Source organism: Myxocyprinus asiaticus, chromosome 43, assembly GCF_019703515.2.
Source record: "Myxocyprinus asiaticus isolate MX2 ecotype Aquarium Trade chromosome 43, UBuf_Myxa_2, whole genome shotgun sequence".
Taxonomy (NCBI): domain Eukaryota; kingdom Metazoa; phylum Chordata; class Actinopteri; order Cypriniformes; family Catostomidae; genus Myxocyprinus; species Myxocyprinus asiaticus.
In genome coordinates, this window is record NC_059386.1 from 36605192 (window position 1) to 36625191 (window position 20000).

Here is a 20000-nt window from a genome sequence, read left to right on the forward strand (position 1 = left end):
GAACGATTGCGAAACAGATCCAGATGGTGAAGCAGATCGGTAAGGGTCGTTACGGCGAGGTGTGGATGGGTCGCTGGCGCTGCGAGCGCGTCGCCGTGAAGGTTTTCTTCACCACGGAAGAAGCCAGCTGGTTCAGAGAGACGGAGATCTATCAGACTGTCCTGATGAGACACGAGAACATTCTGGGTAAACAAGTGCACCCCTCACTTCCTGTGTTCTGACTGGCCAGGGCTGAGCGCTCAATATGATGGACAGCTGTCATCACGGGCAGTTTGTATGGATTACGCACCAGTGAAGTGTTTATTAGAACTGTAACACAAGTTTTTTCAACTATGTAACTAATTCTGTTACATTGTTACTTTTAATGGAAAGAAACATGTTTGTTACTTTTGCGTCAGAAGAGTTGCACTATTCTTGGCTCATAGGTGTTTGGTTTTTTTTTTATTTAATTTTGCTTGATGTTTTCTCTTCACGTCAGGTTTCATCGCAGCAGATATTAAAGGAACGGGCTCGTGGACGCAGCTGTATCTGATCACAGACTATCATGAGAACGGATCTCTGTACGACTACCTCAAATCCACCACACTGGACACGAAATCTCTGCTGCGACTCGCGCACTCCGCCGTATCCGGTCTGTGTCACCTGCACACGGAGATCTCCGGCACGCAGGGAAAACCGGCAATCGCTCACCGAGACCTGAAGAGTAAAAATATACTAGTGAAGAAGAACGGCACCTGCTGCATCGCTGACCTCGGACTCGCTGTCAAACTCATCAGGTACAAATATGAGGAAAACACATGACAGTCCTATAGAGGAAAAAATCTATAGTCAATCAGGATAACAATGTTTCTAGTTATACTCAACTCTAAAGTATTTTATTAGCTGGATATTGCCTTTTGTGAAATCATTTAAAATACATATTTTCCAGTATTCATGTCATTGGTCAAACTTTTATCTTTAGGGTGAATGCAGTTTTTAGAGGTCCCACTAACAGCTGCTTTTTGGAAATATCTGTTGTCAGAAAAAATCTGCACTGTTAGTTTTTTTTTATTTGATATCAATTAATCATAATTTCATGTTAATGTAGGTGTCCCTAGAAAAAAAGTCTGTTTTCATATAAAACAGGATTACTGATGTTTTACTGTTGATGAGTTACTAGTTTATTTGAATATTTTTATAGTGTTTTATTGAAACACATTGTAGATGACCTTAAGAGATGAAGTTTTGTTTCCTGAGCAGCTGGGAGCACAGACACTTCAAAATAAGAGTCCCTGTCCTCTTGTGGTTAAAAGTCCTGCGTTATGCACCAAATAAAATCAATATTAAATAAAAATATTATTATTAATGGAATTTTGGTTTACAATAAACTGCATCTGGGATTTTATTTATTTTGGACTCTTGTAGCCTCTTTGTCTATGCTCGTCTTAGTAAGTTTCTTTTTTTTCCATTGAATAAATCGATATTAAAAACTATCAGCTGATTAATCGGTTATTGGGCTTTTACACCAGCTTAGTTTACTGTATCAGCAAAATCCATTATCGGTCGACCTCTAATTATAATTTAATGTTGTATAAATGCATTATATCAGCCATCATTTCACTTATGAGTCATGTTATAAAAAAATTATATACAGTATATAAATATTTTTTAGATCTAATTAGGTGGGTTTTTTTTTTTTCAACTTTGGGAACTTTTAGCACTCATTTGTATTTTTTGCCATTTTTTCTGAAAGTCATGAAAATCTCCACCACAGTGTCATTTCAGCACATCTCAGATTCTGTTTAGTGTTTAAGAGAATTCTGTGCTGGAAATGACATTTATAACCTTTTTCAAGTGTCTTTGTCTTGCCAAGACTCATTTTATGTATCCTAAATACGATTAATATTTTCACTTTTTGTAAAGCTGGATTGGAAATGATTCACAATGAAAAGTGATATTTCCTTTGTTTTGTCTCATATTTCATCTCAAGCATGCTTTTCACTGACTCTTTTGTCCACTTGGTTAACAAATATACACAAACATTTGAACAAACTTTATTAGAGGGACAAACTGTGTAGTGCACTGGGAAAAGTTAGAAATCATTTTCACACAATAAATATTGAAATAATGTTAATTTCACTCTTTGTTTTGATCATTATAGTTTAGAACATAAGTATTTTTAAATGTATTTTCATAGTTTAATATTGAAAGTCTGGGTCTGAAGGCTAAAACAGTCAAATATATACATAAGACGTTTGAAAAATACCAAAAGCAAATGAAGTCCTGGTAAGAAGTTTCAAAATCAAAGTTGAAATATGTATGTTTTATTAAAAATCAACTACTTGGCAAATGTTGAAGAAACACCCAATTATATCACTGTATATGTAATTAATTTTAAAACTGTAACTTCATGATTGTCGATACAAATGTAGCAGCGGTTCAACATTCTAAGACACCAAACACAACGTAACATTTATCCTGTTAGTTATTATGTGATTGTTACACTGTGTTTGCATCAGATGTTTGACTTTTATTTCCATTTCCTCTCAGTGACACTAATGAAGTGGACATCCCGCCCAACACGCGTGTTGGCACAAAACGCTACATGCCTCCTGAAGTTCTGGATGAGAGTCTGAACCACAGTCACTTTCAGTCGTACATCATGGCTGACATGTACAGCTTCGGTCTCATCTTGTGGGAGATTGCGAGGAGATGCGTGTCCGGTGGTGAGTTCAAACCCTTTAAAAACATCCAACTGCATTCACAACACACTTCTGTAATGTCACGTATTTCTCAGTGAAACACGTCATTGGTTAATATTATTTTTCCAACTTTAGAATAACGTTCACTGGTGAATTGTTCACAGTACGACTAGGAACAAAGTGAACATGAGATCAAAATTGTCTCTCTTAAAGGACTGATCATATTTTACAACAGAGTTACAGTAGGATGTTGTTTGTACAGGTATCGTGGAGGAATATCAGCTGCCGTATCATGATTTGGTGCCCACAGACCCGTCATATGAAGACATGCGAGAGGTAGTGTGTATCAAGAGACACAGACCTTCATTTGCAAACCGCTGGAGCAGCGATGAGGTACATATGTCACACTCTTTATATTTGTGTCTCAAGCAATTTACCAAATGAGAAAGTTTCTAATAAGATTCATTTTATGAGATTCCTAATTGATTTGGATGTGTTTTTGTCAAAGATAATATTGCAGTTGGTTTAAATGGAAGACAAAATAATATTCTTCAGTATGTTTTTTTTTTTTTACTAGAAAATGCAATTTTGTTTCAAGTCCATGTATCGTTTTTGAAGCATAAGATATTAAGACAACTGTTGTTTGCATGCTTTAACCCTTTAAGCTCGGATGGGCCTATGAGAAAAAAAAATCGTCAATATATGAATAACTCCACTCTTGACCAACACAAAATAGGTGTCGTTTGAAAGTTTAGAAGCTCTGCTTTCCAATGCATGTAGACATTATGACCAAAACTGAACAGGTGCTTTGAAATTTGTCATATGTTGTTGGAAAGCTCTCAAAGAGTAGAATACAACCAGCTTATTTGTTTTACTCGCAGACAAAAATATAGTGAGTAATAGCTAATTATATGTTTTTGACAATTATGTTACATGTGAACAGGTATTCCGTATTTTTGCTTATAACATCACGAAAATAGACGGAACATAAAATATCACATATCATTTCTTAGAGGAGGTGATTGTCTTTCAAACGAGTCCACACACAAGATAATCAGATGTATAGATCATTAGATAATCCACATGAAGCGCAATGTTACATATGGCCACCAGGAGATGGCGCCAAATACATGACACAGACTCAATGATGACTCAAATGACACAGAATGAAACTCATTCTGTGAAATCTCATTATTAAAATCATGTCTGCATGCTATACAAACCTTTAGTCATTGTTGTGTTTGCATGTGTAATTAGTTCTTAATATAGTCTCCAAAAATGTCTCAAAACATGATAAATTATTTTTGTAATGCTATAACTTTTGATTGCCGTATCAACACAAAATGATTCTCAGATACAGTTGACTTGATTGAAAAAAAAAAACAACTGCTTTTGTTTCGTTCCCAGAGCCACCTTATTTACACCCAGATATATAAATGTCAAATAAGAAAAGTACATTTTTAGCTCAAGTTTTGTGATTTTTCAACAGTTTCTCAGGGTGAGTGTCTCGGAATATATCAATCTATATCATTATTTTTAAGTTTTCTTTACAATGATGCCGAACACTTGACCCTCCTTGTTTTTTTTTGTCAAGTTATAAGCCTTTAATTTTGGGTATGCCACTGAAACAGGAATCTTTAAAAACACCTTCAGTGCTTAAAGGGTTAAAAAATATATATATATATATATAACTGCCATAACACTAAAATACATTGTTGCAGTGGCAGATTTTGAATTGTTCTAGCTTGTTTGTATGCTTTAAACTACGAAATGCACATATATTAATTATACGCACAGTTGCTTTTCAGATAAAGGTACAATATACAGGTACAATTTTTGCAGTGTATGAACCGTAAAGAAGAAAATGCATTCCTATTTAGGTATTACCCGGCCAAACACCAAATGTTCCTCTAATGTTAGGATATGGTTCCCATTTGTTTTTTGTTCAGGAACCAATTCCCAACATTCTAAGAATGTTCTTTGTTGTTATAAGTAGAATATTCCCAGAATGATAGCTAAAGGTATTGTTGTCTAACCTCTCTGCAATGAGAATGAGAAATAAGTCAGTTCAAAGACCCTATGAACAAACATATGTTTCTTATTACAACTGAACAAGATACTTATTTGTTCTAAATCTTTAATGTCTGTCTGTTCAGTGTCTGAGGCAGATGGGTAAACTGATGACTGAATGTTGGGCGTACAACCCTGCATCTCGTCTGACCGCCCTACGCGTGAAGAAAACACTCACTAAGATGTCAGAGTCTCAGGACATTAAACTGTGAGGGACAACTGAGATGCTCGTCCCGAGTGCTGTGTGAGACTGAAGCGCAGCGGCTTTATCATGCTTTCTGTGAAAGCTCAAACCGGCCGGATGTGGGACACACAACCCTTCAGATAAACACACAGCAGGCCGTGATCTGACTGGCAATCGCTCGTTTAAAAATGTACCAACAGGTTTATGGGCCACATTGAAAAAAACAATTGAGTAACATATTCAAAGAATGTTTTGTGTCATAAAGTGTTCCTCTTTGAGTCCGTCCTTGTAATATACGAATGTAAATACTGTCGAAGAAAATGTTGTGTTATCCTGTACAATCATTCAGGGTGTCTTTGTGCCTTATACACGTGCAAGTTTAATATTTTATAGTTCTATGTAAATGGAGTGAAAATGTATGTTTAACATTCCCCTTTAATAAAGTGGATTAAATTCTGAATTTAAACGCTTTATTCAGTGTTGCATATAAATATAATTTATTACTTGTTTAAAAATTCTTTCTTACATATTGTACAGAAACTTCACAGAGGAGATGCAAGCGTTTGCAAATTACATCATGAACGTGCCAAAGAATAAGTAACATCCTTACTATAAATATAATAATCGTATGATAACTATGGAAAGCAACTGCTAGCGTTTTTTTAAGTATGTATGTTTTATAAAAGATGCAGAATTTGCATAGACAGCTTTAGAAATTTGGACAACTTGTACAAGAGAAAATGTAATTTTCAACACCGTCTCAGTTCACACTCGAACACTCAAATGGCTATTAATATTTTACAGTTATCTTTTTTCCTGCACTATCACATGCATCCACCATTTCTCTGACACAGTGCTGTCTGTGATATCTGCTGTTTATAGCAATATGGAAAGCCACATCGACATTTAATCATGTGTACGATATGACATTAAATTTACACTAGTTAAAATGCTAAATCTTAAGATCAGCAATGAACTAAATACTAGTGAGAAATTAATTTGGTTTTCACTATTAAAAACAAATTCTTAAAGTGGAACGCTCATAAAAATACCCATTCTTGATATCAAAAACTAATAAAAAAAAATTCTTGATATCTCTAACTGCATTTTCACTAGTAAAAATTCCAATTTGATATATCAGTTATGTACGTCTTACTAGTACCGTCAATACACTTTTACTAGTCAAAATTCTAATTTGATATATCATCTATGTACGTCTCACTATTTGCATTGATAACTGTTTACTAGTAACATTTCCAATTTTATATATCAGCTATGTACGTCTCACTAGTAACATTGCTACATTTTTACTAGTAAAAATTCCAATTTGATATATCAGCTGTGTACGTCTCACTATTAGCATTGATATACTTTTATTAGTAAAAATTCCAAATATCAGCTATGTTATTAGTAACATCGCTACATTTTTACTAGTAAAAATTTCAATTTGATATATCAGCTGTGTACTTCTTACTAGTAGCATCCATACATTTTTACTAGTAAAAATTCCAATTTGATATATCGGCTATGTACTTTTTACTAGTAAAAATTCAAATTTGATATATCAGCTATGTACTTCTTACTAGTAGCATCCATACATTTTTACTAGTAAAAATTCAAATTTGATATATCAGCTATGTACTACTAACTAGTAGCATCCAAACATTTTTACTAGTAAAAATTCAAATTTGATATATCAGCTATGTACTAGTAGCATCCATAAATTTTTACTAGTAAAAATTCAAATTTGATATATCAGCTATGTACTTCTTACTAGCAGCATCCAAACATTTTTACTAGTAAAAATTCAAATTTGATATATCAGCTATGTACTTCTTACTAGTAGAATCCATACATTTTTACTAGTAAAAATTCCAATTTGATATATCAGCTATGTACTACTAACTAGTAGCATCGTTAAATATTTATTTATAAAAATTCAATTTTGATATATCAGCTATGTACTTCTTACTATTAACGTTGATATAATTTCATATCAATAATTACATTGTTACTAGTGCAAATGCACATTCTTGATGATTGAATAACTAGTAAAAATGCACATTTTTAATATCTGTAAATTAATTGTAACATATATATATATTTAACATACATATATTTACTTTTACTGAAACCTTAAAATGCTTTCTTTCTAGCTACAATCACATCTGAAATTAACATTGCCACTAGTAAATAAAACTCAATTCAAGATATAAAAAATTACAATGTTTACTAGTAAGAAGCACATAGTTGATATGTGAACTTGGAGTAAGAAATTAATTATAGCTATCTGTAATTGCATTTTGAACAGGAGTGCATTTTACATTGTGAAATTCTACTAATAAAAATACACTTACAGATATCAAGAATTATGTTTTTTACTAGTTGAATTTACATCACTTCAGTAACACAATTACTGATATTAAAATGTGCATTTTCACTAGCAAAACTGTAATTATAGTTATCTATAATTCATATCCTGCACATGATTAAATGTCAAAAGGACTTGCGATAATATCAGTGTTTCTCAACTGGTGGGTCGAGACCCAAAAATGGGTTCTGGTACTGTAGGTTCGCAGACAGAAGGGGGAAAAAATTCAGATGTATATTTATATATAATAAACCCAGACTATATTAAATTATTATTTGGTACTGTGTCGGGTCATCACTCAATGTCCAGTATAAAAACAAAACCAGTTGAGAATCACTGCTGTATGTGACTGTTCACCTGTGTTCAGTACCACTGTCATACCTGAACATCTCTCTGATTCTCCACACAAACGCTGCTGCACATTCAACTCGCAACAATTGACTTTCCGTAAACTCAGGTGTCTTACCATCGCCACGAAACCTGGAGAAGCTTTGAAGCTGCACAAACAAAAGGATTTGAGGCAAGTATCTGCAGATGTCACAAGGTAAGAGCAAAACAGCATGTGCCTGTTATCACATCTGGACCTGATGATGTCATGAGGGGCGACATCAGAATTCTAGCCACAATTTTTCCTGAAATAGTGTCCAGTAATTCCTCCATGTTTTTGTCCCCAACCAAGACGTGAAGATCTCAAGACACTCAAAGATCTTTAGTTCCTCTGTTTTTTTTTGTTTCTAAATTGTGATTACATACAAGTCACTATGCAACAAAATGCAATTAAGAAGAAAATAATCACAGAATACTGTTAAACTTTACAGTTACAATGTTTTGAATGCACATATATTTACAGGAGGCGTGATGTTACGGTGCATGTGTAGTTGCAGGGTCTGTTCACTGGATGGTGCCGTTAAACAATGCAAATGAGGTGGCCAATCGCAAAATAGGACTCATAATCCAAAAGAAAGAGATAATACATAAAAAACAGATATGAGAGTGCATTGAAATCTAAATAAATGATTAGAAATAAAGGCAGTTTGAAATATATTCATGTAAAGGGTTCGTTTCCCAGGGAACAAACACTCTGATCAAACATATCTTTGAATGCGCTTTAAGCTGCTCTATCATAAGTCCTTCTGACATTTAATCACACGCAGGATATGAATTATAGATAATTCAACTTTTACTAGTTAAAATGCTAATTCGTAATATCAGCAATGGAATTACTACTAGTGCTAATAATGTACATTTTTTATATCAGTTATTTGGTTTTTACTAGTAAAAATGTTCATTGTTGATATCAAATGTCGGTATTTTTACTAGTAGAATTTCACATCTGTCATTCACTCCTGTTCAAAATGCAATTACAGATATCTATAATTAATTTCTTATTAGCTAAAATTCCAATTTCACATATCAGCAATGCACTTCTTACTAGTAAAAATTAGATTATTTTTACATTAATAATTACTAGTTCAAATGTACATTCCCGGGCCCGTTTTCACAACGATTTTTATCTTACCACTAGGAGTTTTCCAGAGATTTCCTAGCTAAGATATTTTGCTTAAAACCTATTTACAAAACTGATAAGAGCAAGTTTTATTAAGGAAATCTTAAGATAAGAGTAAGGCGGAGTTGACCGCGTTGCTATGGATGACATCACGTTTTATTAGCGCATTCTTTTAAATCACCCACAGTGATTGGTAGACAGGAAACTGCTATTTGTCAGAAAAGACAGACAATGATATATACTGTATGTGTATATACATATATATATATGGGAGAGATAACTGCATCAAATAAGTTTACAACAATAAAAACACCCTCGCGATTCAGGCAATACCTTTTTTAAAGGTCAATGTCAACATTAAAATACATAGACTCCATTGTGATTCTGGCGATACCTTTTTAGACTATCAATGTCATAATAATATATTTCGTTTTTAATGTGGATTGACGACAGCAGCCATGCTTTGGATAGTTTGTGATTCACTCTTAAGGATTTAGAAGTCCTCAGTCGTGGGTTTAGGAACGACTTTTAAATGTTAAAATGCTTCATGAATTACTCTTTGATTAAAATTTTATGATTTTTAAAAGTAGAAGTGACACGCCCCTAATTTTTAAGAGCTGCTCCTACATTTCCGCATTAGAAGCTACTTTTAGCCTGAAGATTTTTGTGAATACAGGCCCAGATATCAAAAATTAAAGATGATTATTTTATAGCTTTTTACTAGAAGCAATGTTAATTTCAGATATATGTAATCTTACTATAACTAGTAAGAAAGCCTTTTTAACATATCTGCTTGATTTCAGATACTAATAAATTGAAAAGTAATTAAAGATATAAAAAAATCACTCGAAAGGGTTACTTTAAGCTTAAACACCTAAAAAAAAAAAAAAAACTAAAAAAACTCTGGTGCATTTTTGGGCTGCTGCCCGAAATTTTTCACACTTATATTTAAAAGCTGGACAAATACTGTGGACTAATTGCAAAAAAATGGCCTAATTTTTCAGAGAACCCCACAATTTTTTTTGTTAATTATGCATAACTAATATTGTATGTGTTTATAATATTATGATAAACAATTGCTTTTTGAAAAAACTTTTTTTTGTTGTCCTAACTTTGTAACATGTAACTCCATCTCCCTCCAAATAGTCTTATTTTTATTCCACTAGATGAGAGCAAGAACTAGAAAAATAATTTTTTCATATCACATTCCATCACAATACACAGATCTGAAATGTAGGTGGCGCTCTAACTCATTTTAGTCCTCACAGATGTGCTCGTCCATAGACATTCAGTCTAATTTTCAGTTCAAGCACCACCCTCATTATTACATTGAATATCTCGGCCTCTGAGTGGACTAGAAGCTCAATGTAGGTGTCATTAGAAAGCTGAGATACTCCTCTCAATGATAGATAATATTGATGTGAATATCAATAGTCAAAAACATTTTTCTGATGATTTGTTTAGCATACATTTCCTTCTGGATGGCTTATTTTGTTCTGTATATCTAAGATATAACATTGGATTATTCACACAAGCAAGCTCACAGACAAGTAAAAAATGGCTCATTTTTTAGAAAACTGCCTAAGGTAAAAGCAAATATAAAGTTTATGGCTATTTAGGGCTTACAGCAGCAGTTATCGGAGCATAAATGAGACATTTGTATTTGATCACTTACAGAAATCATATTTCACTTTGTGATTCTTTTGAAGATCTTTCAAACTATGATATTAGTGCAACAAAATAAACTATGCAGTCCCATTCCTGAGAATGAGAGCTTTCATTTGATATATGACATGCCCATTTATGTACTATGTGAAGGACTTTTATTTTCATATTAATATTTCTACCCCATTACCTCTAGGGGGCGCTAATTAATTAATTGGGTTTTGAACATGAGTGCATGACAGATCATTTGGAGGGCCAAAATGAAAACAGATGCAAACTAGTGCTAAAATTAAATACAAGGGACATTTATTGATTTATTTAGAGACTAACTTAAGATTTTATAGTTCTTTTTTTCCACAATTTCATTATGCATTTAATGCTTTATCTAAATATATTAATACATATTACAAGATTTAATTTAGAATAATTTGGCCTGATATCAATTACTGATATTAAAAAACTAGGATTTTAACTATTGAAAATTGAATATCTATAATTCACATCCTGCACATGCTCAAATCAAGTCAATTCAGCTTGCCATTGTTGCTTTAGATTAAAGCTTACTAAATGAATAAATGTAACTTCCATTTTTAATGAAAAAGCTAGGAGAAATCATAAGACTAAAATGAGTCTGATGTATTGCCTGTTAGCCACTCCCATTTCCTGTTTTGATTATCTGACGTCCCAGAAAGGAGGGTGAGGGGGCTGTAGGTCCAGTATTTGGACAGCAGAAGTCGCGTTTCCTAAGAAACTAATTTGACAAATAAAAAAACTGTACTAGGAATCATACAGACAGGGGCAGCAGTACAGTATTTCCTCTTCTTTATATTTTCACCTTTCAAGATACTTTTCTTTGAAGAATTAAACGAAATCAGAAGTGGTTTGCATGTTTCGAGCAGCTCTGCTGCTGCCACAGTGATTCTGGCAGCGATCTTGGGCGCCCGCTGTGACTCACGCTCTCACACTTCCCGGGAACTTCCTGTGTCCGACGCTCTGGACAGGTGTCAGTGCTCTGTTGCCATGGATACGATGTTCTCATGGCGACCCATCTCCTCCAGCACTGCGGCGAGGCGGTTGAGATTTCCATCGGGGAAGTGCTGCGCCTCCCACAGGTCCAGAATCACACCGGTTGGACTCGACTTTGTGGCGAAGTAGTTCAGATACCTGAAACACACACAGAGAGAAACACTGAAATGCTGTTTTTTTGTTTAGAATGAAAGTGAAAATGCTGCATGACAAAATCACAGTCAATCAGAAGAGAGTTAATGTTTAATATACACGTTGACTGCTTTTAATTAGAACAAGATTAGAACACAATTAGCAATACTTTTGTAACATAATAAAACTGGCAATTTCCTGATAAAATATACAGCTATTAATTGTATTTTGTAGTAGAATTTTAAATGTATTTATGATGTAAAATCCTTCTGTGATCCGTAATGTAATATTGTTTGTAATGTTTACTTGTAATTGTAATGTTTTTCTTAAAATTGCAGACGTGTTCAATTGAAGTGTGTTGTTATTGTTTCTAATCGAGCATGACGTGTATCTTGGTTATGCATCAATCCGGTTACCATCATAATTCCCACTTATTAAAGTGATTGATTTTTTGTTGAAGTTTTCTTTTAGAAATCAAACATCTTGTTACTTCTTGTGGTTGTGGCTTGTTAGGACAAAAAAAAAAAAAAAATGCATAAACCAAACATCCAAAGTATAACATACATACATATATATACACAGTATACACATTTTACTATTGGTATACTATTATATAAATATATAATATACTATTAACATACACTTATAAAATATCTCCAGTCATGATCACACACAGGCAAAGCTCAAATCATGAGATTCATCCAGCAGAAAAGCAGTGCTGAAACACGACTCACGTGAAGTGTTCTTCTGCCAATTACTTGCAATTTTAACTTTCAACCACAGATGTCGCTAGAGAGCACAAAGTTACATAATGCAGCTTTAAATAAGCAAGACCTTTTGAGCTTAAGAATAATTGGCAAACTTTTTAATACACTTAAAGCAAGAGGAAACAGTTGAATATTAACAGAAAGATTAAATCAACAGCTCTAAACCGACAATTTAGCTTGTGCCTTGAGTAAAGAGGTTGTATTTAAACACCTGCTTACTAACAATAAACAAGACAATGAAAGTATTTTAAGAAATACTTTTAAATAAACTTCTCCAATTTATTTTAGGGTTTCTATAGTTTAATTTAGTTTAAAAAAAGACAATCTTGTATTAGTCTTTTTTTGCTTTCTTGTAAAATATCTAAAAATCCTTACAAGATAAAATTGCTTTCATCACATATTGATGTAAAATGATGTGACAACACAAAAGAACCACTGAAACATTTTTAGAAAGCAATGATTTGCAGAACCAGTCGGACTTCTGAACATCAGTCAGGACTTGATGTCACGGTTCAGAGCTGTTTTAAACTTTGACATCACACACACACACACATATATATATATAAACAGTATAAATATACACATATACAGCTCTGGAAAAACTGAAGAGCCCACTGCAAAATGATCAGTTTCTCTGGATTTACTATTTATATGTATGTGTTTGAGTAAAATGAACATTTTTGTTTTATTCTATAAAGTACTGACAATATTTAGAGCATTTATTTGCAGAAAATGACAACTGGACAAAATAACAAAAAAGATGCCGTGTTTTCAGACCTCGAATAATGCAAATAAAACATATATATATAAAAAATATATATATATACAGCTCTGGGAAAAATTAAGAGACCAAGTTCATATTAATTTATAAACAACACAATACTAATGTTTTAACTTAGGAAGAGTTCAGAAATCAATATTTGGTGGAATAATCCTGATTTTCAATCTCAGCTTTCATGTGTCTTGGCATGCTCTCTATCAGTTGGCTTGATTCATGCGTCCTTCACAAAGACTAATCTGCCTGATTCAAGCACTGCTGAAGCACCCCCAGATCATCACCGATCCTCCACCAAATTTCACAGTGGGTGCGAGACACTGTGGCTTGAAGGCCTCTCCAGGTCTCCGTCTAACAGACGACCAGGTGGAGGATCGGTGATGATCTGGGGGTGCTTCAGCAAGGCTGGAATCGGGCAGATTCGTCTTTGTGAAGGACGCATTAGTCAAGTCACGTACAAGGTTATCCTGGAAGAAAACTTGCTTCCTTCTACTCTGACGATGTTCCCCAACTCTGAGGATTGGTTTTTCCAGCAGGACAATGCTCCATGCCACACAGCCAGGTCAATCAAGGTGTGGATGGAGGACCGCCGGATCAAGACCCTGTCATGACCAGCCCAATCTCCAGACCTGAACCCCATTGAAAACCTCTGGAATGTGATCAAGAGGAAGATGGATGGCCACAAGCCATCAAACAAAGCCAAGCAGCTTGAATTTTTGCACCAGGAGTGGCATAAAGTCCCCCAACCGCGATGTGAAAGCTGAGATTGAAAATCAGGGTTATTCCAGCAAATATTGATTTCTGAACTCTTCCTAAGTTAAAACATTAGTATTGTGTTGTTTATAAATGAATATGAACTTGGTCTCTTAATTTTTCCCAGAGCTGTATATATATATACATATATATATATATATATATATATATACACACACATATATATACACACACACACACATACACATATACATATACATACACATATTTGATATTATATAAATGAAAACTATGGACATTTTCAAAACTATAATCCTGGCCAGAACAAACACTTCCACACATGACACAGACACACAGTTGTCACCTGTCCAGGTTGAGTTTGTGCGCCAGCATCCTCCAGTCATTGCCGCGCGTTTGAGGAGCGTCGAGACTCCCGCACAGCTTCTGTCGGATGGACAGTGGGATCCGGAAGGCGTTCGGACCCACTAGTGTGGTGATGTTACTGGCCGGATCCAAAAGAGACGTGTCGATACACTGAGAGTCCTGCATTTGAAACAGAGATACACAATTACACAACTGCAGAATCACTGTTCAGAAAACAGATACACAACATCTGTGACCACACATCAGTCATGGGTTTGAAGAATCATCTTTGATTGTTTTGTTGTTTGGCAACCATAAACAGTCTACAGTTCAGCTAATGAACTATACTGAGAAGAACTGAGAATATGAGCGACTATTTGCTTTAATTCACTCCACAGAAAAAGGTTGTATTGATTCTACACAATGTATACACATATTACTGTAACGGTACCAAAGTACATATTGACTGATGACTGATAGAATGAAAATTTACAGGTTGAAACAATATATTTGGGGGAGTTTCTTACCTATTGGATTTTTTAGGAAAACATGTTTCAAAAGGGCATGTTCTAAAATAAAAAATAAAAAATTCATTCTTGAACTGTTTTGTTGCATCCAAAATGTTGATGGAGAGTCCCAGAGTTCCAACTGTTTATCCTCGTGCGAGCCCGTGTCCACTTGCGTAGACGTTGTATTTTGGCTTCGCTATACGCCACACATAATTTAAATGAATTTAAACCAACTGAATACTGTTCACAAGACTCTAGACTGTCATTTAAGGGTTAAACTTTTGACGCACCGAGTCACGTGACACAACAGCATGATGTCAATTTCTGTGAAGCGCTTCTACGGACGCAGCACCAACAAAAGTGCCTCTGGTAAGAAACCTCTTTATGTTTTTTCATTGAAACCTGTTTGACTGTAAAGAGTAGCATCTCTAGGTTCATTTGATATGCCACTTTAAAAAATTCATTCATTTTTCACAAGTCAGCACATGGATAAACATGATGTCCACATACGTGGATTTTGGGACATTATTCCCTCAAAAGCTGAAAAACATGTTATTTTGAACAACTTTCAACATTAACACATCTGTAGGTCATTTCACTACATTTTAATATAAATGTTATATTTTATTTTGTTATTTTGTTTCTCTTCATTAACGTTAGTAAATGCATTCCTATATTTACATTATCACATTGAGAATAAATGGTTCATGCAAAAACTAAAAAAATGTGTCTTTCAGAGGCTTTATATGGAGTTAGGATGAAAATAAGGTGCATTTCAAACTGTTCTGAGACCAGTGCAGACAGACAGCACACTGGAGGTTAAGTCATTCACTAAATAGGGAGCAAGGGAGCATCCTATATCTCTCTATGCAGTTAAGTGCATTCACTCCTAAAATCTGATCAAAAGTTCAGTTTCAGACTGCAGATGATGTTTGGATCACTCAACATGTTTGACAGACATGTGACAGTGATAATCAGTACATAGATTCAGAATTTATAATGTATCATTTTATTTTAACATGATTGACAGTGATTGGATGATGCTGGACATTACTTTGAATCTGAATTAATTATGCTAATTTCTGATGTAATGTCTGTAACGTCTCAAAAACATGAATAATCAACACTCCTGGAAACATCATAAAAAAAAGTCAGAAAAAAAATCTGACTTTTTATAGTTTAGTGTTATTTAAAGTTTCACAACTTAGTCCCGCTGTCCACATATGAGGACATACAATTATTAGGACATTTTTTTTTTGCTTGTTTATTAGGTGCTACTAGTTACAAAACAAAAAGGGAAATGGAAAATGCACACAGCAGTCATGCTCGGATCTCAGGAGGTTATAGAAACCCAAATGATTGACTTTAGCATTAAAACAGAAAGAAAAGAGACTCTGTGTGAGCTCCAAGTGTGAAGTGTGACATCATCAGGATTTTATGAGAATTATCTGAGGAGACACTCATACAGTCAGTGGTGCTGCTGGGAACAGCTAATGAGAGCAGAAACAAGAGACAGAGAATGAAAGGTAGACCATCTGAACGATGAGGATTAAAGGTTAATGGTAAATTAGAAATGGGTGATTCACCCTTAAGACCCCCCCCCCAATCCCCCCCATCCTGACATTCACTCTAATGCTCTTTTCTTTCTCACTTCCTGTCATTTGAGCGAAAATGTCAGCTGGATTTGATCAAGTGTCAAATGCAGAAGATCTCTGAATCAGCTGCGCTTTTATCAATCATGGCACTATTTAAAGACCGCTATGTCTTAAGCGCAGTTCTGTGTGATACGTCATACGCACAAAGTCACTGGGCATGTCCAAAAAGTGTTGGCATTTTGTGCAAGCGTGCACCAAGTCTTAGGCATTAGTGGTTTGGCGAAACAGCATGCACAAAGAATAGGTTTGGTCAAGTGCATTTCAATTCTGAGGTTCTTCTCTGGTTATTATGTCCTATTATATTTTTCATTACCTGTCAATCAGCATCGATATAAATGAAGACAGCACATACATAAGAATTTGGTACTTTTAAAAGTGCAGTATGCAAAGCATTAGAAGAATGTTAATATGGTCCATTTGTGTCTTACGTTCTTTTGTGCATTAATTGCATACTTGTTGAATGTCAGGCATATTTTTTATGACAGCGACATACTCCTTATATATATATACACACACATGGAAAATGTGGTGCTCGTCAGGAATAAATGGATGTAGGCTGCATTTAATTATAAAGAATGTAGGTATAAATATAGCTACAAGCAGCAATTAACAGGGTTCAACCAATCAAGGGCCTTTAAGTACATATGCAGCTAAAACAGAAGTCATTTTGCACTTTTCACAACACACATCATTTCAAAGCAGCTTTACGGAAAATTATGCTTTAACATTAAAAGCTGTAATTTAGTAATGTCTTCAAGTCATAATAGTGCGGTTTAAAAAAAATCAAAAACATGATTGTAAATTGCGCCTTAAAATAAATAGAAAATAAAGAGCCCCAGTGAGCAAGCTTAAGGCAACAGAGATCCATTGCCATAATTTTCAGAGTCATCATGTTGAGAACCATTAGAGATATGGTATTTTTTACATTCCTGACAGTTATAGCGCCATCTATTGTCTGATCTCCACCAAATTTGGCACGCTTCCTCAGAATCTCATGTTGCATATGTGTACTAAATTTGAAGAAAATCTGGTTTATTGTTTAGGAGTTATAGGCTTTAAGGCAAACTAGGCCACACCCATATTTTTTAATTACCCTGTTATAGGCATGTGAAATAAAAAGTTAAATTTTTGGGGGGATAATTATTGATCTGGGCTGTCCACAGATTCTTTCTGTACAGGTTTTGCTGATGTCGAATGAAAAACCTAGGACTAGTTCGCAAAAGTAGGTTTTTAAAATTTCAAATATTTAACGAACAATTTGATTGACACAAATGGTTCTTGAGGCAAAGTTGTTCAGAATGAGGAGATCTATTATTAGATGACAATAACGTGTATCTGTGTGAAACACCACATAATACACAACCATTTACACACATGTAAAATGTGTGAGTGCCTCCCAGTGGCCACGATCAGTTTTAGGACAGAAAATTAATAATAATAGAAAAAACTTCATGCTTGAACCCCTAATTAATCATATTGAACTACTGACACACAAATAATTTCTTGCATTAGAAGTAATCGATATCATCTGCTGGTGGAATTCCCAAATTGCAATTGCAGGAACTGAATTTAGACTTTGCACCGAGAATAGATGTGGTTCTAAAGACGTCTTAGACTTCTCAAGTGTTTCCCAGAAAAACAGTGTAACAGGTAAAGGTGGGCAAGGAGGCGGCAGGAACCAGCTGAACAGTCAACATAAACTTTAATGCTATAAATGAACTTAAAACAACATAAAACATAAGGACACAGAAACACGTGCAGCGCGGCCACATGCGTCTCTCTCTCTCTCTCTTGAATTGGCGCCTCCGGCTTCCCTTTATCCCGCTCTCCCGCTGATCAGCTGATCCAGCGCCGGCCGTGCACCATCACGGCCCGGCCACGCCCTCCTCCTTGTCACACTCTTCCCCCGCCCGATTCAGGCCAGGGCGCCACCGGACTGACTTACTCCCCCCCACCTCTGGAGGGGAGACACTGCCCTTCTGGCAATTCCGTCAGCCGGTGGTCCAACCCGCCTCCTGTGAACCTGGGGGAAAGACAAGGGGAGGCGTGGGGAGAGGGAAAGGGCGAGCAGAGACAAACAGAGAGAGAGAGAGAGAGAGAGAGAGAGAAGAACTTGCTCGCCGGCTCCCGGAGGTGCTGTCGTCCGGTCCTCAACCGCTCCTCCGCCCTCTGGTGGACGCCAGCTGCTCCTCCCCCGGCAGACAGCAGCAGTTCCTCCGGCTCTCGCCGGCCAGCAGCGACCCCTCCGTCCCAGGCAGATGGCTGTGGCTGCTCCCCTGGCGGATGGCAGCGGCGAGGACTCCGCAACAGCAAATCCCTCCTCCCTCCCAGGTTCAGCACCACTGTAACAGGTAAAGGTGGGCAAGGAGGAGGCGGGAACCGGCTGAACAGTCAACATAAACTTTAGTGCTATAAATGAACTTAAAACAACATCCAACATAAGGACACAGACACACATGCAGCGCAGCCGCGTGCATCTCTCTCTCTCTTGAACTGGCACCTTCGGCTTCCCTTTATCTCGCTCTCCCGCTGATCAGCTGATTCAGTGCCGGCCGTGCACCATCACGGCCCGGTCACGCCCTCCTCCTCATCATAAATAGCTAATTGCGATTTGCGCCGTGTAGTATGTAGTATGTAGTATATACTGACCTCAGACAGGGTGGTGTTGAGCTGGAATATCTGTCCCTCTCCCTCAACCTGTCTCACACACAGTTTACAGCAGAGATCGACTGTATTCGCACTGAAACGCTCCAGTGTGAACGTACAATGAAGATTACGCTGAGATCCACTCCACACCTGCTGAAACGACAGCTCCTGAGAGACACAGAGAGAATTACAAAGTGAAATACAAACACAGTGGCTAGAATAGATCAGTAGTGTCTCAAACTTTTAGTCTGTCTGCAGCAGTTTGAAAGATTCCTAACTGCTGGTCCATTTTGACAAATACAATTACAGACCAGACCTGTACAAAACCTTTTATGGTCTGCTTCTACAGCAGTTTCCTAACTGATACACGACCTCATAAATGACTGATTTGGAATTCAAATTCGGATTTTTGGAACACAAATAGCACTCTACACATGAAGCACACGGGAGACTCGATTCCAACTGATTCCAAAATGCATTGATGTTATGTTGCTAAAATTCCCATACAAAATTCTAATAAATCTTAAAAATACACAGCATGCAGAAATATTGGATAAAACATTTGGGTACCTTTTTACAATTAACGTTAGTTAGCATGTACTAACAATGAACAATACTTTTACAGCATTTACTACTCTGGATTAAGATTAATAGTAAATGCTGCAAAAATATACAGGTCTATTGTTAGTTCATGATCCCTAATGCATTTACTAATGTTAACATATTCAACCTTATTGTAAAGAGTGTTTTCAAAATGCTCCATTTTAAGTGGAGGAAAAGAGCGTTCTAGTGTGGATGAGAAGCGGAAACATAGTGAAATTAATTGGCATTAGTGTGAACATGGCCTGTTCTACTTTAGCTTCTGTGATATTCTAGTTATTATTGGAACTTTGCGGTGCGATACTGCAGATTTTGTTGATTTTTGCATATGACAA

General features: G+C 35.8%; 2 protein-coding genes across 4 annotated transcripts in view; one reads left to right on the top strand and one right to left on the bottom strand.

Annotated features, from left to right (window-relative positions):
- The window catches only part of LOC127433820 (bone morphogenetic protein receptor type-1B-like), a 110885-nt gene extending 105545 nt beyond the window's left edge, over positions 1-5340 (top strand). The window contains exons 9-13 of the mRNA XM_051686066.1: positions 1-186; positions 479-776; positions 2530-2705; positions 2944-3074; positions 4838-5340. The exon at positions 1-186 is cut by the window's left edge and continues 7 nt beyond it. Coding sequence (XP_051542026.1) covers positions 1-186; positions 479-776; positions 2530-2705; positions 2944-3074; positions 4838-4963 — 917 coding nt within the window. The 3' untranslated portion in view covers positions 4964-5340. The remainder of the gene's footprint in view (positions 187-478; positions 777-2529; positions 2706-2943; positions 3075-4837) is intronic.
- Positions 5341-5415: 75 nt separating this feature from the next.
- The window catches only part of unc5cb (unc-5 netrin receptor Cb), a 267331-nt gene continuing 252746 nt past the window's right edge, over positions 5416-20000 (bottom strand). For 2 of the 3 annotated variants that reach the window (XM_051686038.1, XM_051686037.1), the window contains 3 exons: positions 19069-19233; positions 14257-14435; positions 5416-11642 (listed from right to left, as the gene is read on the bottom strand). In XM_051686038.1, the coding sequence (XP_051541998.1) occupies positions 11483-11642; positions 14257-14435; positions 19069-19233 (504 nt within the window). In that variant the 3' untranslated portion in view covers positions 5416-11482. Of the gene's footprint in view, positions 11643-14256; positions 14436-18248; positions 18762-19068; positions 19234-20000 lie in introns of those variants that run through there. The other variant, XM_051686039.1, reaches the window with a different exon arrangement.